The 17,987-nt window shown below is 43.2% G+C and overlaps 1 protein-coding gene across 2 annotated transcripts; it reads left to right on the forward strand.

Annotated features, from left to right (window-relative positions):
- The first annotated feature begins 77 nt into the window (after nt 1-77).
- LOC137795595 (protein quaking-B-like) lies at nt 78-16,259 on the forward strand. 2 transcript variants are annotated; one of them, XM_068593150.1, is made up of 8 exons: nt 78-2,282; nt 3,350-3,466; nt 7,646-7,789; nt 9,339-9,426; nt 9,654-9,938; nt 10,833-10,856; nt 11,500-11,577; nt 13,581-16,259. In XM_068593150.1, the coding sequence occupies exons 1-8, from the start codon at nt 2,007-2,009 to the stop codon at nt 13,601-13,603; spliced, it is 1,035 nt and encodes a 344-aa protein (XP_068449251.1). In that variant the 5' UTR covers nt 78-2,006; the 3' UTR covers nt 13,604-16,259. The 2 variants fall into 2 exon arrangements, with proteins under 2 accessions (XP_068449251.1, XP_068449252.1); XM_068593151.1 differs by lacking the exons at nt 10,833-10,856; nt 13,581-16,259 and having other exon boundaries at nt 83-2,282; nt 10,857-12,852.
- The last annotated feature ends 1,728 nt before the right edge of the window (nt 16,260-17,987 follow it).

The following is a 17,987-nucleotide window of genomic DNA, read 5'->3' on the forward strand; positions in this document are numbered from 1 at the left end:
AATTTAGTTGAGAGCAGCAGATGAGCACACACACACACACACACACTCACACACACACACACACATGGAGAGAGAGAGGGAGACGGGCAGTTGGTGATGGGAACAAACAGACAGTTGTTAGTCTTTCCCAGTGACCTAATGCGCAGGCTTATGTGAATGCTGCAGCCCATCCCTGAGCAGGAACGAGAGAGCATGTCCCTGTGTAAAACGTTTGATTAGAGGCTGCGTTCATGCTCGTCTTTACAACTTATCAACGTGCACTTCACTTGTTGATACCCAAACAATTATTGCAAGCTCTTCAGAAACAAAGACAGAAGTTTGGCACAATGTCTTTGCAACAAACACAAGTTAATAACTGAAAGCATCGAAAATGTTTAAAAGTGCACCGTCTTTTTTTAATTGAATGTCAAGTTCCTACAAGTGTCCGGGGCCTGTTGTCACCGCTGTTGTTGCACATCAGGATCACCGCGGCCCTGACTTTGTGCTCTGTGACATGTCTCATGACGCAGCAAGGTTGTTCCTCGACCAGACGACCTCTACGGCCTGACAAATGGGTCAACCTCACATCTCCAGTCGCGTTCATGTAGAAGACTGACAGCCGGGCACATTCATCCCTCACCCACGATAATGTGACACCCTCGGTTAGAATGAAAGGCATTGTACCGTGCTCATTTTCAGCCTGGCTGTATCTTCTGCCTGAGTAATGTGGACAAGGGCACGGCACCAAAAAAAAGTTTGTGCGGGGTAATAAGAAAGCCTGCCAGTCACACATACTGTCAGGGTGCATGTTTGTGGCATATTTGGAAACACTGCGCTGGAGTCCGGTCTATATATAAACCAATGACAGGTTGAAGTGTTAAGATAAGGCCTGCAACACCCCCCACACCCGCCGCCCTCCCCTTCAAACCCTTTTTAAAAAAAATCTCTCTTTCCTTCGACTCTCTTGTTCTTCTTTCACTTCCTCCCTGTTTTAAGAAGTGAAGTGCAACAAAAGCCCTGCTTGGCTGTGCAGATTTCTTGTGTATGTGTGTGTGTGTGTGTGTTTTTTTAATTGTCACTTTTGCTCTGTACCAGGTCAGAGTGGGTTATTAGAGGATCATCATTGTCACTGTATAGCTGTGGCTTTAATTATAGGATCCTACTGTAGTTATTATGGTCAGACTTATCACTCTCAGAGCAGGGAGACATGCCTGTCAGCCTGCTTAGGTCAGATGATATTTGTGCCTCGAGCCAGTTATTCTGCAATGTGTGTGTGTGTGTGTGTGTGAGTGTGAGAGTTCAAGCCGGGTGTCTGTGTGTGTGTGCTGCATATGTTTGTGTAGTGCAGTAGTCAGTTATTACTGTGCTAGCGTGTCATTACAAAGGCATCAAAGGCTAACATTGGCCATTGAGACAACACTAAACAAACAGACAGGCAGACAAACAGTCTCATTTATGTTGGTGCTTCTGCACCAAACCTAAGCCAAGGACGTCATTGTTTAAGTCCTTTTTAAGCACAAATGCTAACAATTCAGTGGTTACATCTTCTCCATCGTGTTTGTCTGTGGCTTATAACATTGTCATTTGAAGATGGCATTTTTTTGCCATTTTATATACCAGAAGATTGATTGATAAACCAAGAAAATGGGTTTGCTTTTAAAAAAAAGTTTTTTTGGTTGTTGACTAACTGTACTATAGTAAAACTTCATAAACACTGGACATGTGTGTGTGTGTGTGTGTGTGTGTGTGTGTGTGTGTGTGTGTGTGTCTGTGTCTGTGTCTGTGTCTGTGTATGTGTGTGTGAGTGTGAGAAACACAGTTTGAAAAAGAAATAGAAAGAGAGAGATTGTCAGTAATAGATGAGGCATGATTGCAAAGCAGTCGGTGGTTAGATTCTACATTGTGGTGCAGAATGCTTGTGACTGTCTCCCTGCATGCACCCCTGCCTGTCTGTCTAATTGTCTGTCTACTGTCACACTCAGAGCCTCCCGTAATCCTGGTGACCGTGACTCATCGTCTCATAAGAAATGGACGGTCTGAAGAAACATGACACTTGCGGTGGCTCCTTGACACTTTCATGGACGTCTACGGTTAATCCTGCTCAATTTACTCACAACTTTACTCTCTCTCTCTCTCTCTTTTCCCGTCTCCCAGAAATCGGCAGGGTACGCAAGGACATGTACAACGACACAGTGAACGGGGGCATGTTCAACGGGCGGGACATGGAGGAGCTTCCCGAAGCTATCGGCCCCGTGGCTCAGCTGCAGGAAAAGCTCTACGTGCCTGTCAAAGAGTACCCCGACGTGAGTGGACAAATCATGTTGACCTTTGACCTTTTGGAAAGAGTTTCCGTTTACTTCCATCAGGTCACTTTATCTCCTCTTAGTTGTCGAAGGGCTGCCAGGGGATCGGCGAGGCTTTTAATCACGGCTAGACATTTTCTGAGATCATCTGTGCTTACACCCAATTATGTCATCGAGAGTCATAATTGATGTAGAATAAACCTGGGCCAGTGTAGTCCAATTCCAATATGATACAAGTTCATAACTGACAGTAATAGTTTGAGATAGACAGATTTTTAGATCAAGTCTCTCCTCCAAATATAAAAACAAGTGCACCGCACTGACGAGACCAGTACACCTTTGCATCCGCCAAGTACAGTTAAGCGCTTCGCGATGAGTCGCGTTGATCCAGATTGAACGGCTCACATGATTTTCTCCGCGCATCAGCTCGCCAATCACCGAATACAATGACAGGCTGTCCTCACTCACATGACAGGAGGCTAACAGGACACACACACACACACACACACACACACACACACACACACACACTGGAAAACGGTTGAGATCAGGGTTAAATTTAGAGAGGTTCCTCTATCTGGATTTGCGGCTGTGCACCGGAGAGAGTCAGGGGGTCATCGCTTAGCAAAGGCCGAATATGTCGCAACTGAAGATAACGTTAGATCAAACTTAAGCAGAGTTAGAAAAGTAGGGAGATGCTGGACAAATGCTAAGAGAGACAAAATGTTAAAGACGGAGGGATAGTGGCGAGGTAACAAAACACAATCACACACATACACACTCGCAGAGGGGCAGCTGTCTAGTTAATCACGCAGTCTTACTGACAGATAAGGTTAAGAGAACGCCGCTGTCCTGTTATGCCGCCAGCAGCAGCCAGCACCCGTATAATGAGCTATTTTTATCTCTCTTAGTAACACATCACAGATGCACAAACAGTGACACGCAGCACATGCAAATACACACACTTTGTAAAAAAAGACAGTCTGGGAATGTGACGTGAAATATGTCCATCTTCCTTCGGGCACTTCACTGTTGCGTGTTTCTTCTTTTGTGGCTCTTTTGTGTAGTTTAACTTCGTGGGGAGGATCCTGGGCCCCCGCGGACTGACGGCCAAGCAACTGGAGGCAGAGACCGGATGCAAGATCATGGTGCGAGGAAAGGGCTCCATGAGGGACAAGAAGAAGGTAAAAAAAAAAAAAAGAACACACAAGATGCTCGATTTCAGTGTTCGGGGTCATTCGTGTGGCTCTGTAAAAGACAGCACGTCGCTTTTCATTTGAACGATTAGTTTGCAATTCTTGCCGTCGTGTCGGGACTTAAAAGAGAAGTCTGATACACACTTTTGTGTGCGTATGCTTAATATGAAGCTGCAGACACGAGACAGTTAGCTTCGCTCAGCAGAAACACGTAATCCTGAGGGGGAACAGCGAGCCTGACTGCGTCCGAAATCCTCAAAGTCTTGTTTTAGGTCAAAGAAATAATCCCACATGTAACGAAGGTTCAGTCATTTTCACGCCGCAGTTTTTCTGCGGATATAAACGGACGAGAGAAACGAGGCAGGTTTTGTCGCCGCTGTTTCCCCACTGTTCATATTTGTCGTACAGTTACGATAGTGGGGTCAATTTTTTCATCTAAATCTTCAGGCTTTTGTTTTTTATATCTGTTCACTGAGTCCAAATGGTTTTCATTGTTCTATTTGTTGGTAAATTCACAATACAAGACAAACCGAATTAATTACGTGGGCCAATGGATAGTGCTAATCCCAAAGGGGGCTAATGAATGAACAATATTAACAATCACTGCTGTCTAATCTTTCGTACGTTATTTGTTTTGCTATCATCCCTGATTCCATCTGTTCTGCAATCACTCGCCGACAATCTTTAAATTCGGCATCTCTGTATTCTTTACTTTGTTTGTTGCAAAGTGCTGGGAGACAAACTAACAAAAGTTAATCTTTGGATGTAGCTTATTGCTTATCAGATGCCATTTTGGATGATCACATTTGCATTTACGGTGTTTCGGTCAAACAACTCTGGCAGATGAGGGAGAAAAAGGCATTAAAAAACTTCAATACCTTTAGTTCCAAAGTGAATAAGCAAATTTCACAAAATGTCAAACTATTCCTTTACTATTCCTTTCACTTGGCCCAACATCGAGTCAGCCTTTGGTTAACATTGATTTCAGTATGGTCTACATAGTCTGACATCTGCTTGAGAGTTTCTCCGTCATGCTGAACATTATGTGTACTTTCATATGTTACATTCTTGGTGTGTCTCACATTGATAAGGACACTATGTTCGGATACATTTGAAGTAATAGATTACAATAGCAGCCTGCAGGCGGAGAAAGATGTGATCAGAAATGTTAAATAATCATGATTTGCTTTGGAAAATGTTCATCAGGAATATTAATTCTATGTTACTGGAACATGCAAAAATCTTTTTTTTTAGCTTGTGGTCTTTAAGTCACCGAAAACACAGATCGGGCTTTCGTTCTGTGTCTCTGTCTCTCTCTCCATCTCATCCGTCCATCCGCCCACCTTCCTATCTATCTCCACTCATCTGTCCCAACATCTGTCTATATATCTATGTATCTATCCAACCGAGCCTTCTCTGAAAATGAGTTTTTGGTTGTCAGTTTTTCTGTCCCGGTGTTCGGTCCATCTGTTCCCCCTTCCTCTCCCCTGGTGTCTGCTGTTGGACGGAGTCGGCACAAGCTTTCCAAACGGCAGGTGGAGCAAGTCCAGCATTCCTCCCCCTCCCCTTGTTCCTCTCTCTCCAGAACATTCCCTACCCCGCACGCCCCTCAGAGAAAGAGCGAGACACACACACAGACACACACAGAGACAGAGAGGAAGGAAAACAGAGACACAGTGGGAGGCAACGGGGGAGAAGGGAGAAAGATGTTGACTTTTGGTGTTTTTCAAAATGATACATCTCACTTGACAAAACATCGACAGAGGATAGAATGTCCCAGCATGCAATACTGAGTTAAAAGACTTCATGATTTCAGTTTTAACTTGGGTTACGACGAACACTTATTTTCATTTAAATAAGTTTAGTGATTAAAATGATAGTTTAGACTATTAAATGTGACGCTATGCTTAAAGGAAAGGCGCAACATTTTGGGAAATATGTGTTTCTTCTTTCAGCCGAAAGTCAAATTAACTCCACTCTCACTCTCCCCTTTCACCGTTTAATATGAAGCTCCAATCGGGAGGAGATGCTGAGCTTAACTTAGCTTAGCATAAAAACTGGAAACAAGGGGGGAAACAGCTGCTCTGGCTGGAAAGTCACTTCGTCTTGCCAAGAAATAGTTTTAGTGCATAAAGGTCAAATTATGCTCAGACAGAGGAAGTTCCTACGATGTAATGTCAAACCCACCATGGAAATTAGAAGTGTTCATAATTGTTCCGAACGACCTCTCTCTCGAAGGTGGAATGAAAAGCCCGCTGTCAATGAGATGCAATATCGTTATAATACGGGGATTATTGCACAGTTTCGGTCTGTCGTGAAAAACAGTCACAGCGTTGCGCTTGTTTGTACACATAACAAGTGATAGAAATATTTGCATAACAAAAACAAATTAGAGAGATTCAAACCCCAGCTCACATCAGCGAAGCTGGCCAATCACAGCATGCAGTGGATATCGAATTATCGGCAATTGGACACAGCTCCGCCTCATGTGGCATTGGAAAGGTGTGGGGGAGTGGGTTTCCGAAGCTATTCGACCATCTGACGAGGATTTCTGGACAAACATACTGGCTGCTGAACCCCCAATAAAACCCCGACAGGTTTATGAGGATCCAACAAACAATATATATTATTTTCTAATTAGGAATTTAAGAGATGCTCGTGGGTGGATTTTGTAGCCATTAGACCGAGCAAAGTGAGCTATTTCTAGTTCTTTATGCTCAGCTAAGTCAACCGTCTTCTGGCTGTCGCCTCCTGTTCATATATAAATATGAGAGTGGTGCTGCTGATATTCTCCTCATAAGCATATGTCCTTTTGAGCAAAGCTTTGCTTTGAGCTAATTGCGAACGTCAGCAATGACAATGCTAACATGCCAGTGTTTTTAGTAGATGTTGTTTACAATGGAAAGCAGCTTATTATACGGAGCAACATGCTAACTTTAACTAATTGTCACTGAACACAGTACAGCTGAGGCCATACGTTTTACAGGTTTTTAATTTTAAATGATATAATGATGGTACAAGAGGAAAGGTTCGGGATCACCAGAGTTATGTGTCTAAATATCAAATTAAAAATTTATAAAAATCCATTCAAGAATCGCCGAGTTATTTCAGTCTAACAATGTCATCCCGGGAGTCCCGAGAGTTATTGTGCCTAACAAAATAAACTAACGTATCACAACTTCCCACAGACCAAACAGACTTTCCTCAACTTGTTTGTTTTTCTCACGAACTCGCAAAAGAAACAAAATATTACAATAATCTGAAAAGAAGCGGATCCAGCTCGGGCGTGGTATTTTTTTCCTCACTATTTGGAACACAAAGTTGACAAATGCAAGAGTAACCTTGTTCAACTGTTGTGATATGAACGACAGATCAGGAGACAAACAAGCACGACCAGCAACAAGGTCAATATTCAATAATTACTAAAGGATTATTTAGTCCTACATGCTATAATTGTTTTTAATCAACACCGGCATATTTTATTTGACAGGGACGGTGCACATATTTCTAGCTGTACCAGAGTCAGTTATACTCAAGACAAGAAACAGATAAAAACATCTCTGTGGAGAAAATCAACACTGTACATACACAATTACAAAACCGTGCATATTCATTTTACAACAGCAGCATTGAGGCAGCAACAACCACAAGATTTCACAAAATTAAGATGCGTCAAGTGTTTGCATTCATGCCTAATGAGGTATAATGACACACAACATGATTTCTTCTTGAATTGAAAATAGTAAAGCTGCTGCACATTCTCACTGAATTGGTACCAAGCTGCAAAAGTGTATCAATTGATGGACCATACGTCTGTCACTAGTTCTGATTAAAGGGTCAGTGAGAGATAAAAGAAATGAATAGATAAGATAAAAAAAAAGAAAACGTGAAGAATGGTGGGATTTGGGCCAGTGCTTTCGTAGAAATGCAACACCAAAAACTTGTGTCGCCGCCGAGGAGCAATATGGTTATTTCATGAGTTTGATAACGCTTCCAGAGCGGTGTTGCACAACCTCGAGTGTGTGTTTGTGTGTAGTTTGAGGCCGATCCAAAAGCCGAGCCAAGCAAGAAGAATAGTGAAATCCTGTTCCCTCCTGTGCCGGTAATGGGCCGAGCTTGTGCGCCGCATTCAAACGGGGCTTTCTTTTTTAAAAAATTGTTTTTCAGGAGGAGATGAACCGAGGGAAGCCCAACTGGGAGCACCTCAGCGAGGACCTCCACGTCCTCATCACAGTGGAGGACACACACAACCGGGCCAAGATCAAACTCCAGCGGGCCATCAACGAGGTCAAGAAACTTCTCGTCCCGGCTGTGAGTATCAGTCCGAAAACCCCAGTCGGACGGCACATATTATGGTCTGGCCCGAAGGAAAGACTGCGTGTGACTGGATGAGGGTTCACTGTGTTGGTATGCATGGAAGGGGGAAGGGGATTTGTCGGTCCAAAAAACTGTGTGTTTGTGTCTTTTTTTTGTGTTTTTGTGTGTGTCTCTGTGTGTATGAGAGTATGTGTAAGGGGTTAGGGTAATTAGGGAACACGTATAAAGGGGTTTCCATGGTAACCCCGGGTTGTTTGAAAGGCTGAGGGAATGAATGGAGAGTCTGTTCGCTTGTTCTCCCCACTCCATCACTCCTTTCACTCGTTCACAACTCACTTCATTCCCAACTACTGGCTACAGTATTCCTTTTTCTCCCTGTTTTTTTTTTGTTGTCCACACAAGGGGACATTTTGATTGCACTCTTCAACATTTCTCACATTCTCCAGCCCACCTACATCCCCCCTACAGACACACATACGTGCATAACCGTGCACAAATATGACGACAAACAAGACACACGCGCGCACACGCACAGACGCACTCTCTAAAATCATCCTGTTTCGCACAAAAGCACATATTTTGAAAAATCACAAGGTTCCTTCCTTTTTCTTCCTCTGCATTATTTGCAACAATAGAAACAAACTGAAAAGACCAGCGGGGGGATTTCTATTGCGGCAATCAGCCGTCACTTCCACTCTAATCACAGCACCGTATCAGCGAACCCTACACGTTAAAGGATGTAGCCAATCAGGAGCTGAGCGCCCGTTCATTTCTGTTCGTCAGTCTGTGTGTGGAGGGTTAAGTTGATGATATGTGTTCATTTAACCCAGCCGACCTCGCTCTCCGACTGTAAATCAGTGAAGCTTTTCACCGAGCTGTAACTGGAGCTAAGAAGTTAAATATGTCCTGTGCGGTGGTCTGTACGGCCGTGCACAAAATCTGGTCATCTTTGTTTCTATCAATGCTGTTATTAGGGGTGTGAATGTTTCCGTATCTCATGTTTCCATTCAAAATCAGTTCTCGATTCAGTACATTGGGATGTAATGTCAGGATCTACTCATATTTTCTAATTTAAAAAACTTATTTCAACTGAAACACACACAGCTCAGACAGAAAGTTACATTTATTCTTGATGTACAAATAACAACGTTTTAGTTCTCTATTCTCAGTAAGCGGTACAAAAACAATAAATGCTGCCTGTTACATAAATAAGTTAATTTTACTCAAAAATGAAACTGGTACTTTGAGTGATTTCCCCACAAATCACAGAATAGTCATTGAAAAGAAACTGTTTTAAAAAGAAGATAATTGTAACTTTTACACAAATCAATTATCTTTTCCACCACTAATTATTATTATTATAACAAAAACAAGTGCAAACAAAGCACTTTTCCCCCCATGCGTCACATTTAGGTTCAGCATACTGTAACATTTGCTAACTTTTTGACCCAGACTCCCACAGAAGTTAATTCATTCACTTGTCAAATGGCAGAATGGTAGTCCTGGCTCAGTGCGATGATTGTGCTGCTCTGCCCTGGTGTAGGCTGAGGGGGAGGACAACCTGAAGAAAATGCAGTTGATGGAGCTGGCCATTCTCAATGGGACCTACAGAGACGCCAATGTCAAGACGCGTAAGGATGACATCATAGTTAACATGTGGAGGAGGGTTGGTGGGTGACAAAGGAGGGGTCTCGGTACAGGAGTCCACTGTATATATGAACAATGCCTCTGTTTCTCCTGTTAAATAGACTGTTTGTTCTCTCCTCTTCTCCCCTGTCTATTGTGTGTCTGTGCACTGTGTGTGCTGGCGTGTGGGTGTGCGCATACTTGCGTTATTGTATGTTCGTGTGCCGCGCAGCCATCGCCGGCTTCTCAATAGGGACACCCCAGGGCCCTCGGATCATCACAGGCCCGTCGCCCGTCCTGCCTCCTTCGATGCGCAACCCCGCCCCCATCAACACGCCGACCATCATGCCTCTGATTCGTCAGATCCAGAGCTCCGCCCTAATGCAGGGAGGCAATCCGCACACGACGCTAATGCAGCAAGGGCCCGAATCTGGAATCATCTACACGCCCTACGAGTATCCGTACACACTCACGCCCTCCATATTGGAATACCCGATTGACTCAACTGGAGTTTTAGGTACTTGGAAATCAAACGTTCATCAATTCTTACAGAGTCACGGGATGTATTATGAGAACTGGATAACGGACTCCAATGGAAGTTGCTCCCCGATCGCGTGCGTCAAAAAAAACTAGGCTCTGCCCCCTCTTCCCCCTCCGCCCCGCCCACATAAATGCCCACGCCCAAAAGAATCTAAATGTGCTTTATAATTGAGGTTTATGGGGAAATTTCTTTGTTTTGTACTTAAACATGGCTTACACCTGCGTCGATGAAGGTATGTTTGTTCATTTTATTAACCCAAACAGCAACATTAGCTGTAAGTTAGCTAGCCACAGAAGCAAAGACGTGTGTCTTATTAAGTTAACTGGTAGATTTCTTTCACGCCATCATGCTATCACTTGACTCAACCGTACAGTCTATTTATACAAAAGCTTGGGACTGAAATCATTTGAGAGGCTAATGTCATCCATTGCTAACTGTTAGCTCGCGAGGCAAAAGCTGCACATTGGCTTTCCCTCTTTATTTATTTACATGCATAGTTAATCACAAACAAGCTAACATGCAACATAACATATTGCACTATAGGACAGAGGCCTGAGGGACATGAAAGATAAGATAAAAAGTGTGCATTCGTGCTTGAAAAACATGGCAGTTTCTTTGCGGGGTGCTTTTGGAAATAACCAACATTGAGCCACGCCCGGAACTTCACGCATCTCTACGGCCCGAACGCAACCACAAACCAGCTGTTTTCCGTCATTGACGGGCCGGGAAGCAGAACTTGCGGTCGCAAGATGTTTGTCTGTCGCATCGCTACGTTTTTTCCAGTGGGACACATTGGCAGCCGTATCCAGCTCTTGTAATACATCCGCAACATATTTTTAAGAATGACGAAGCTCATTGCTGGGCTAACAGTCCCTTCTTCCTGTGTTTTTGCAGGTATGGCTTTCCCAACCAAAGGCTAAGCGGTAGCAACCCTTCCTATTACACACAAGGACTGGCTTGCAGAGACCCCACGCCCACCCCACCCCAACACATACTTGTCCCACAGAGCAAACACTCAAAGTTTGCTCATACTTTAGGATGACAGATTCCTCGACAGTCATTCTGTAGTCAAGTGTCCATTCCTGTTCATTTCCTCTTTGTATTAGCAGACTAGTGTTGTGGTGTGACAGCTATTTAACTTCTTTTAATAGTTCAGCTTCTGCTTGTAATTTTAACACATTTTAGTGAACCGATAGATATTTTTAGCGCCGCTGTTTGTGATTTAATATATGTTAAAGCTTATTTTAATCACAAAGCTATAGAGTGACTTTGCTTACAGCCAATGTTGAATCTACTAGTGAAGCTTAGTGAGAAATTAGTGGTTTGGATTAATATTTTCTTTAGAGAACAGAAGACCACGAAACAACAAGAACTCTGTCTCTTAGACGTGAGATGTTTTTATTTACTATCGCCCTTCAGCCTTGAACACTTAGTAAATTCCTGGTTTCACTGATGTCGGTGCCATGGGTGGACTGTTTGATGTCTTTCTGATGAGTAACCTTCTGTGTTCTGTTTTGGCGATGTCAATGGCTCTTAGCAGGTGCCATGACCACTAAGGTACGACGCCACGACAAGAGAATCCATCCTTACCAAAGGGTAGTGACCCCAGACAGAGGTTAGTTAGCTCACCAGCCACTTTATGTGTATGTGTATGTGTGTGTGTTAGTGTGCGTGCATGCAGACCAATGGACCAATTCCCGTTTACATGCGTCTGTAATACGGCATGCCTTAAAAAAAAAGAAGAAAAATTAATAATCTGCATCAGGCGAAAAGGTCACACGCTGACACAGATTCGCCGCGTAATGTGAAACGGTATTCGTTGCAGTGAAAGTGAAATAAGTGAGCAGATTGGGAGGAACCATGTGAATGGTGACAGCTGCAGCGGTTATCTTCGCTCGCCTGGTAGATAAACTGGACGGCTTGCAGGCCGGGACCCTCTCAATTAGAATGGATCGCTCCATTCATGTGACTCGGTCCTCGTGACTCTGGATTTGAAGTCCTTTCTCAGAACCGTTTGGTTTTCTTTTCGTTGTTGTTTTTATCTTTTCACTACTACTTTTTTTGACCTTACAAGTAACTGTGGGAAGTTTTATTTATACCCAACTTCATTCCAGTAGATTTCCACAAATGTTTTTTTTTTTTATTAAATCCTGTGTTGTGCCCAATGACTATATGACACTTAAAGTAACAGTGATTGTCTTTTCCCCTGAAGGTCATTCAATTCAATATGATCTTTGGTCTTTACTACTAAAACACAGCGTGTGATAACTACTGAAGTCTGTGTTACAAGCTCTTTTGTATGAAATACTGTTGTTTTGGTCTTATCAGTCGCCCACTGGACTTTATCATTGGGGCTGTTTACATCTTTCATATATTTCTTAGCCAGAGGGGTGCTGTTACCATGTATTTAGCTGCAAAATAAATTTGTATATAGGGATTTTAAGGATTTAAGTGCTTATATGAAGCTTATGGAACAAAATCGCTTTGGAAATACTTGTAGTATTTTTTTTTTTTTTTTTAGTTTTTTTTTAGTTTGTAAAATTTTATTTTTGTTTTTACGATACGCTTTTTATAGATGAAGTGTCTCCATGTAAACTTCAAACTTTTGTTCAAGGTGTGTAGCTACTACTGTTTTAGTCACCGCGAAAAGGTGGCAATGAAGGCAGTGTTTTGCTCTGTCTATTTAAGATAAGGTGACCTTCTCGATTCACAGGCCTCGTGACTGTTTTATGCAATAGAAATGGACTAGCTAGCTACATTATATGTGTGTGTGTATGTGTGCGTGTGTGTGTGTGAGAGAGCGGTGGTGCTCTTGTTGTACACGATGGACAAAAAACACTAAAAGGCAATAAAGATGACTATTGAAAAAAAATCTCTAAAGAAAACCAAAGCCTCTAAATTCTTGTAGTTAGTCTGTCTATTGTTAAATTCTTTCTTAAATCCCTCTAAAATCACCATCTCTTAACCTCTCATTGTCTCTTATGGCGCCTCTTTGCTCACTGTAGTCATTCGGTGCTCTTCTAATACTTCATAGCAAATAGATCAAACCATAATCAATAATCAGTTAATCCTGACTGTTAATCATCCTGATTTTACGCCTGCTGCTAAACAATAGCTCGACTTGTCAGTAAGTGAAAGTATATCTGAGGCCCAGACACTTTCCTGTGGACATAAAGGTCACTCTCTCACCCACATGAAACCATGCCGCCTCCCTCTCTGCCCATGGTTTCACTGTCTGTCTGTGCTAGACGTAGCCCAGCTAGCATGAGTAGTATCACTATAGCAGCGGTCACGCGACAGGAGGGGCATCGAAGCTTAACCCTGCAAACGCCTTCATGAGCACACAAGATGCATCGCTAACCAGCCATTCCTCGTGTCACCGCCCGGTGGTTTGATGCGAGTCCTCCTGAATGGTCATGCGGGGCTCATGAAGGTGTTGTGCAGCGCGTAGGTAGCGCCCCTCCTGCTGTGTGACTGCAGTAGATCTGCCTTGTTGTCATCCTGACGCCACTAGCTGACACTAATCTCTCTTCTATCTTTTTTTCTTTTTATGTCCCCTTTTATGTGCCCTTTTTGTTTCCTTTCCACGTCTGTCCGTCTCTGTCTGTCTAACTCTAGCTGCCACGGCAACTAACCCATGACCCCTTGACCTTCTGACCTTTCCGCCCACTGATGACCCACCCATCTCTGCCCGCTGGCGTGCTCATTGGCCCGCGGCCCCCGTCACTCACCCAGCTCAGCCAACCAGACCAGCACATTGGGAACATCCCGGCTGCTTCTGTCTAACCGGCCAACCAGACGACAGCGATCATGGGAATAAACCTCAGGACCCCGCCCACCACCGAGTCCTAACCTAAACTTTACCAAACGTGCCTTCCTTCCAAAAAAAAAAGCCCAAAGCCAGTCTGAGCATGTTTTACAACCAGTCGAAATCCTAGTTTGTAACAGTTGTTGAAAGCATAACCAGTAGACTTAACTGGTGAAGAGCTCCTAAACCAATCCCGGCTGAGCCAAGCTGTCAAGACGCCCTCCCGTCAGCCCATGTGATGCAATAATAATGACTCTATCAATAACATGGTAACTATACTGATAATATTGGTACTTAACCAGCGCAGAAACTCCTCCATACTAAAACTAAATGAGATATGTTGATATTTTGAAACATCTTTCCTCTTCGGGCACCTTTTACTTCACTTTTTTCTGCACACTCTTTCAGGGGAAGGTTGTTTTTTTTTTTTCAGCGGCCAACCATTTTAATGAATTCATAAATCAAAGTTGGTGTTGAGATAATGATACATTAGGACACTTTCCCTTCACTCGTAACACCAACAAGTGGTTCCCGTGGTGTGTTTAAAATGTCACCCGTGCTTTTAAAAGTTATTTTGTGAATCTCTTCCCAGATTTTCCAATTCTCCTTGACTTCTTGGAACAAGGAAACAGAACAGAAAAGTAAAAGCAACAGGTGCTCAGTAAGGGAAAAGAACAAACTGGAAAGCAAAATGCCAAAGTATCTCTTGAGTTTTTCTTAATAGGTAAAGTATCCCAATACAGAGTCAACATATGCAGTGTACATGCCAAGTCTGTACGGGGCAGATCCGCACACAGAGGAGGAAAGTTGCACTTCTTTTGTCTAAATCGAGAGGACTTACACAACGATGCCTTTGCCTTTTTCACACTACAGTATTGTAGGAGCTTGAACAACAGTGTCTTTATTTATTTCTGAGCAATGGAACAATGTTACACCTAAATCTTTTTTGCTTCCACATCGTGGGGTTTGTGCCAAGCATGAAATTATGTCCTTTGGGTTTATGCAGATTCATTGTAATCGTCTGCATTTGATGTCTTTACACCCATAACTCTTCTCAATTCTGATTTTAGTGCCAAAAAAAAAAACTGGAAAAAAAAAAAAAGTGGGTAATTCGAATTGGAAGTGCAACGCGGTGTTGAAGCTACCATGTCTGAAATGTCTATGTGAGGTTCGGGTACCTCGAGAGAACAGTGTTATATTTGATCTATTTCTCTTTTTGTTTGTTTGTTTGATTGTTTTGTTGAAGATGAAGTCGTCCATATCCTTATTTCTGCATGAGTATCCTCTTCTTCAGAGGGTGTGGTTCAGTTCTCCACAAACACATACACACAAACCAATTGATGCCTTGACGTAAAACAAAAAGAAGGAAAAAAATCATGGAGCCGTAACATCTGTAACAAGTTTATAATGTATTTTTATATTCTATTTTGTACCTGAAAATAACATTAAATGACCTTTTCAGATAAGAACATCATGCCTTATTACGGAGAGTAATTGGATGACTATAACTTTCCTTCACGTGTCATTAGTAACCAATGTCCTGATATACTGAAGTCTCTGATGTCCTCTGTATTAACTTGAGCCTTTGAGATCAACATTGCTTGCCCTCTGTGCCTTTTGTATACTATGAGTGTGACAATTAACAGTGTAGTACAACATTAATATACTCTCCAGTGCCAAGGTTACTAACTGTACCACTTCTGTGATTATTAACCACTTTAATGGTATCTGTCTCTGCTTTGGATTCCTTTTAAAAAAAACAAAAACAAATTACATGTGTGTCTAAAAGAAAATTTGAAAAGAAAGATATGTGTTGAACTATGAACGTTTAACTTTTAAAGTGAGCAGGAATAACTCTTTGTACACTATTAAACTCATAGTTGTATAACTAACCAACTTTGTTGCTTTTTCTCTGTAGCACTTAATTATGCAAATCAGCTTCCTTTCTGCATACTAATCACCAAACACGCCTTGGATACCGAGGGGGGGAAAAGAAACCCAAGGAAAGGGCCAAAACATGTTTTTTTTTCCCACTTCTCCTTTCCTGCACTCTGTCTCTTGTTCTCTATACTCCCGCTATTTAAGTAGACATTACACACAGCGATGTGTGTAATAAGAGAGAACAAAACACACCCAGCTCACCATGGTTTCTCTGAGGCATGCACATGTATAACAGAAAAGAAAAAAGGGGGGGATTCAGGTTTGGAGGACTAGATGGCTGGGGAATTAAAGGGAAATTGATTGTGCAAGCTCGCCCTCAAACATCTGCAGAGTAAATATTACACAGTCTCTCCCTGAAGGCCGAAACCCCACCGATAATAACCTACATGTGTCATGCTAGCTGCGTTTGCGTTAATCAGGCTCCTTTTTTTCTTCTTTTAAGCGTGTTAAAACGTTATATAAAGCGGGTGAGTAAATCTGTGGGTAATTGGAGCCTTTGACACTTGAAGTTCCCTTTAAACTGCACATTTAAGGTTTCACACGCCAAAGAGAAGGGGAAAAAAGAAAAGGGAGAAAATCACACGGGGGCTTTCTGTGGTGAATGCAGCAGTGGGTGGTTCATTCGTCCTCTCCCTGCCCTTCCTGCCTTCATTGTGGAGTTGAGGGGTGATATTGAACTTCAGGCTTGGAGTTGAGCCGGCTCTGTGGCCGCCACCCCAACACCCCCTGATCACAGAGAGAGAGAAAGGACATAATGTGACCGCTGCTGACAATCCTCTGGACAGGAAGAAGCAGAGTGGAGATAGCGAGAGAGAGAAAAAGTACAAGAGAGACTGTGTGGATATAAATGGGTGGGGGTGCATGATGTGTGTTTGGTTGGGTGTGTACTCGTCTCTGTGTTTTTCCTGTTTTCAGTCAAGTTTCGTGCTGTTTTTTTTCTTCTTCTTCTAGTATGAAACACTCTTCAAGCATCTGGTAATGTATTCTGCAGTCAGCTTCTCCGCCATTGCCAATACTGGGGCCCAGAGCTTCCAGCGCTTACAATCAAAGAAGTGGGGTTGTGTGTGTGTGTGTGTGTGTGTGTGTGTGTGTGTGTGTGTGTGTGTGTGTGTGTGTGTGTGTGTGTGTGTGTGTGTGTGTGTGTGTGTGTGTGTGTGTGAGCGGGAAGGATAAAGAGAGAAAGTGAGGGGAAAAGACAGGTTGATTTACATTACTATGTATGCACAACATCCTCCACATAATGAAGCGCTCCAGATTCCCCTCGGCTCGGTAAATATTTGATGGCTGAGCGGCGGAATGATTTTAGCTGAATAACAGGAGTCCTATAAGCTGCTCAAAAGTTGTATTTCAAACCCTTCTCTCCCTTGTCCTCTTCCCATGTAAATAAGGCCAACTCCCCCTAACTCCGCACACCCCTCTGAGGCCGTTTAAAGACCCAACACTGTCTCCTTGTCTCCTTGACAACCGGCATACACTGGGGTCCTGTCGTGGCCTCTCTGTCTTTTGTGTTTGGGAGCTCAGAGAGACAGAAAGAAAGAGAGAGAGAGGAAGAGAGAGAGAGAGAGAGAGAGAGAGAGAGAGAGAGAGAGAGAGAGAGAGAGAGAGGAGAGAGAGACGGAGGGACAGAACGAATGAGAGAGAGAGAGGAAGAGAGTGAGACAGAAAGAAAGAAAGAGAGCGAGAGAGAGGGGAAGAGAGGAAGTGAAGGATGAAAACCGGATGGAAAAAGATAACAAAGATGACATCACAGCTATTTTATGCCACAACTGAAAATGTGGTTTGTAGTCCGATGATGATGATGATGATGATGAAGATGATGATGATGATGATTAGCCAGAGGACAAAATGGGTGGCAGCTTAGTGTGAGAGTGTGTGACCAGAGTTGGAGAGAGAGAGAGAGAGAGAGAGAGAGAGAGAGAGAGAGAGAGAGAGAGAGAGAGAGAGGCCCAGGACTGAATGGAGCATTGTGGGAAAGACAGTGGGCACACTGGGCAGTAACACAGAGAACACTAACTCACAGATCATGCCAGAGACTCTGAAAACACCCACACTGGGCGACAATGGCAAACTTCATCGCTCCACTTGGCCCCGTCTGAATACACACATACAATGGCAGAATCCAAATAAGATGCTCTGTTATTCGTGAAATTCAACACACTGAATTCCTTCAGTGCCTCTGTCCCTTTGACCGGCACCAGATGGCCCGGGGCTGCGCTGCATGGATGTGCGCGTACGTGTGCACGTGTGTGTGTGGTCTCGTCTCCTTGTTGCATCAT

Source organism: Clinocottus analis, unplaced genomic scaffold (assembly GCF_023055335.1).
Source record: "Clinocottus analis isolate CAN_PGR_092001 unplaced genomic scaffold, fCliAna1.0.p SCAF_284, whole genome shotgun sequence".
Lineage (NCBI taxonomy): Eukaryota > Metazoa > Chordata > Actinopteri > Perciformes > Cottidae > Clinocottus > Clinocottus analis.

Coding starts and splice junctions, on each gene's coding strand:
- LOC137795595 (XM_068593150.1), top strand. CDS start 2,007: ATGGACGGTCTGAAGAAACATGACACTTGCGGTGGCTCCTTGACACTT. Junction 3,467..7,645: donor CCATGAGGGACAAGAAGAAG/GTAAAAAAAAAA, acceptor ATTGTTTTTCAG/GAGGAGATGAACCGAGGGAA. Junction 10,857..11,499: donor TTCTTCCTGTGTTTTTGCAG/GTATGGCTTTCC, acceptor AATGGCTCTTAG/CAGGTGCCATGACCACTAAG.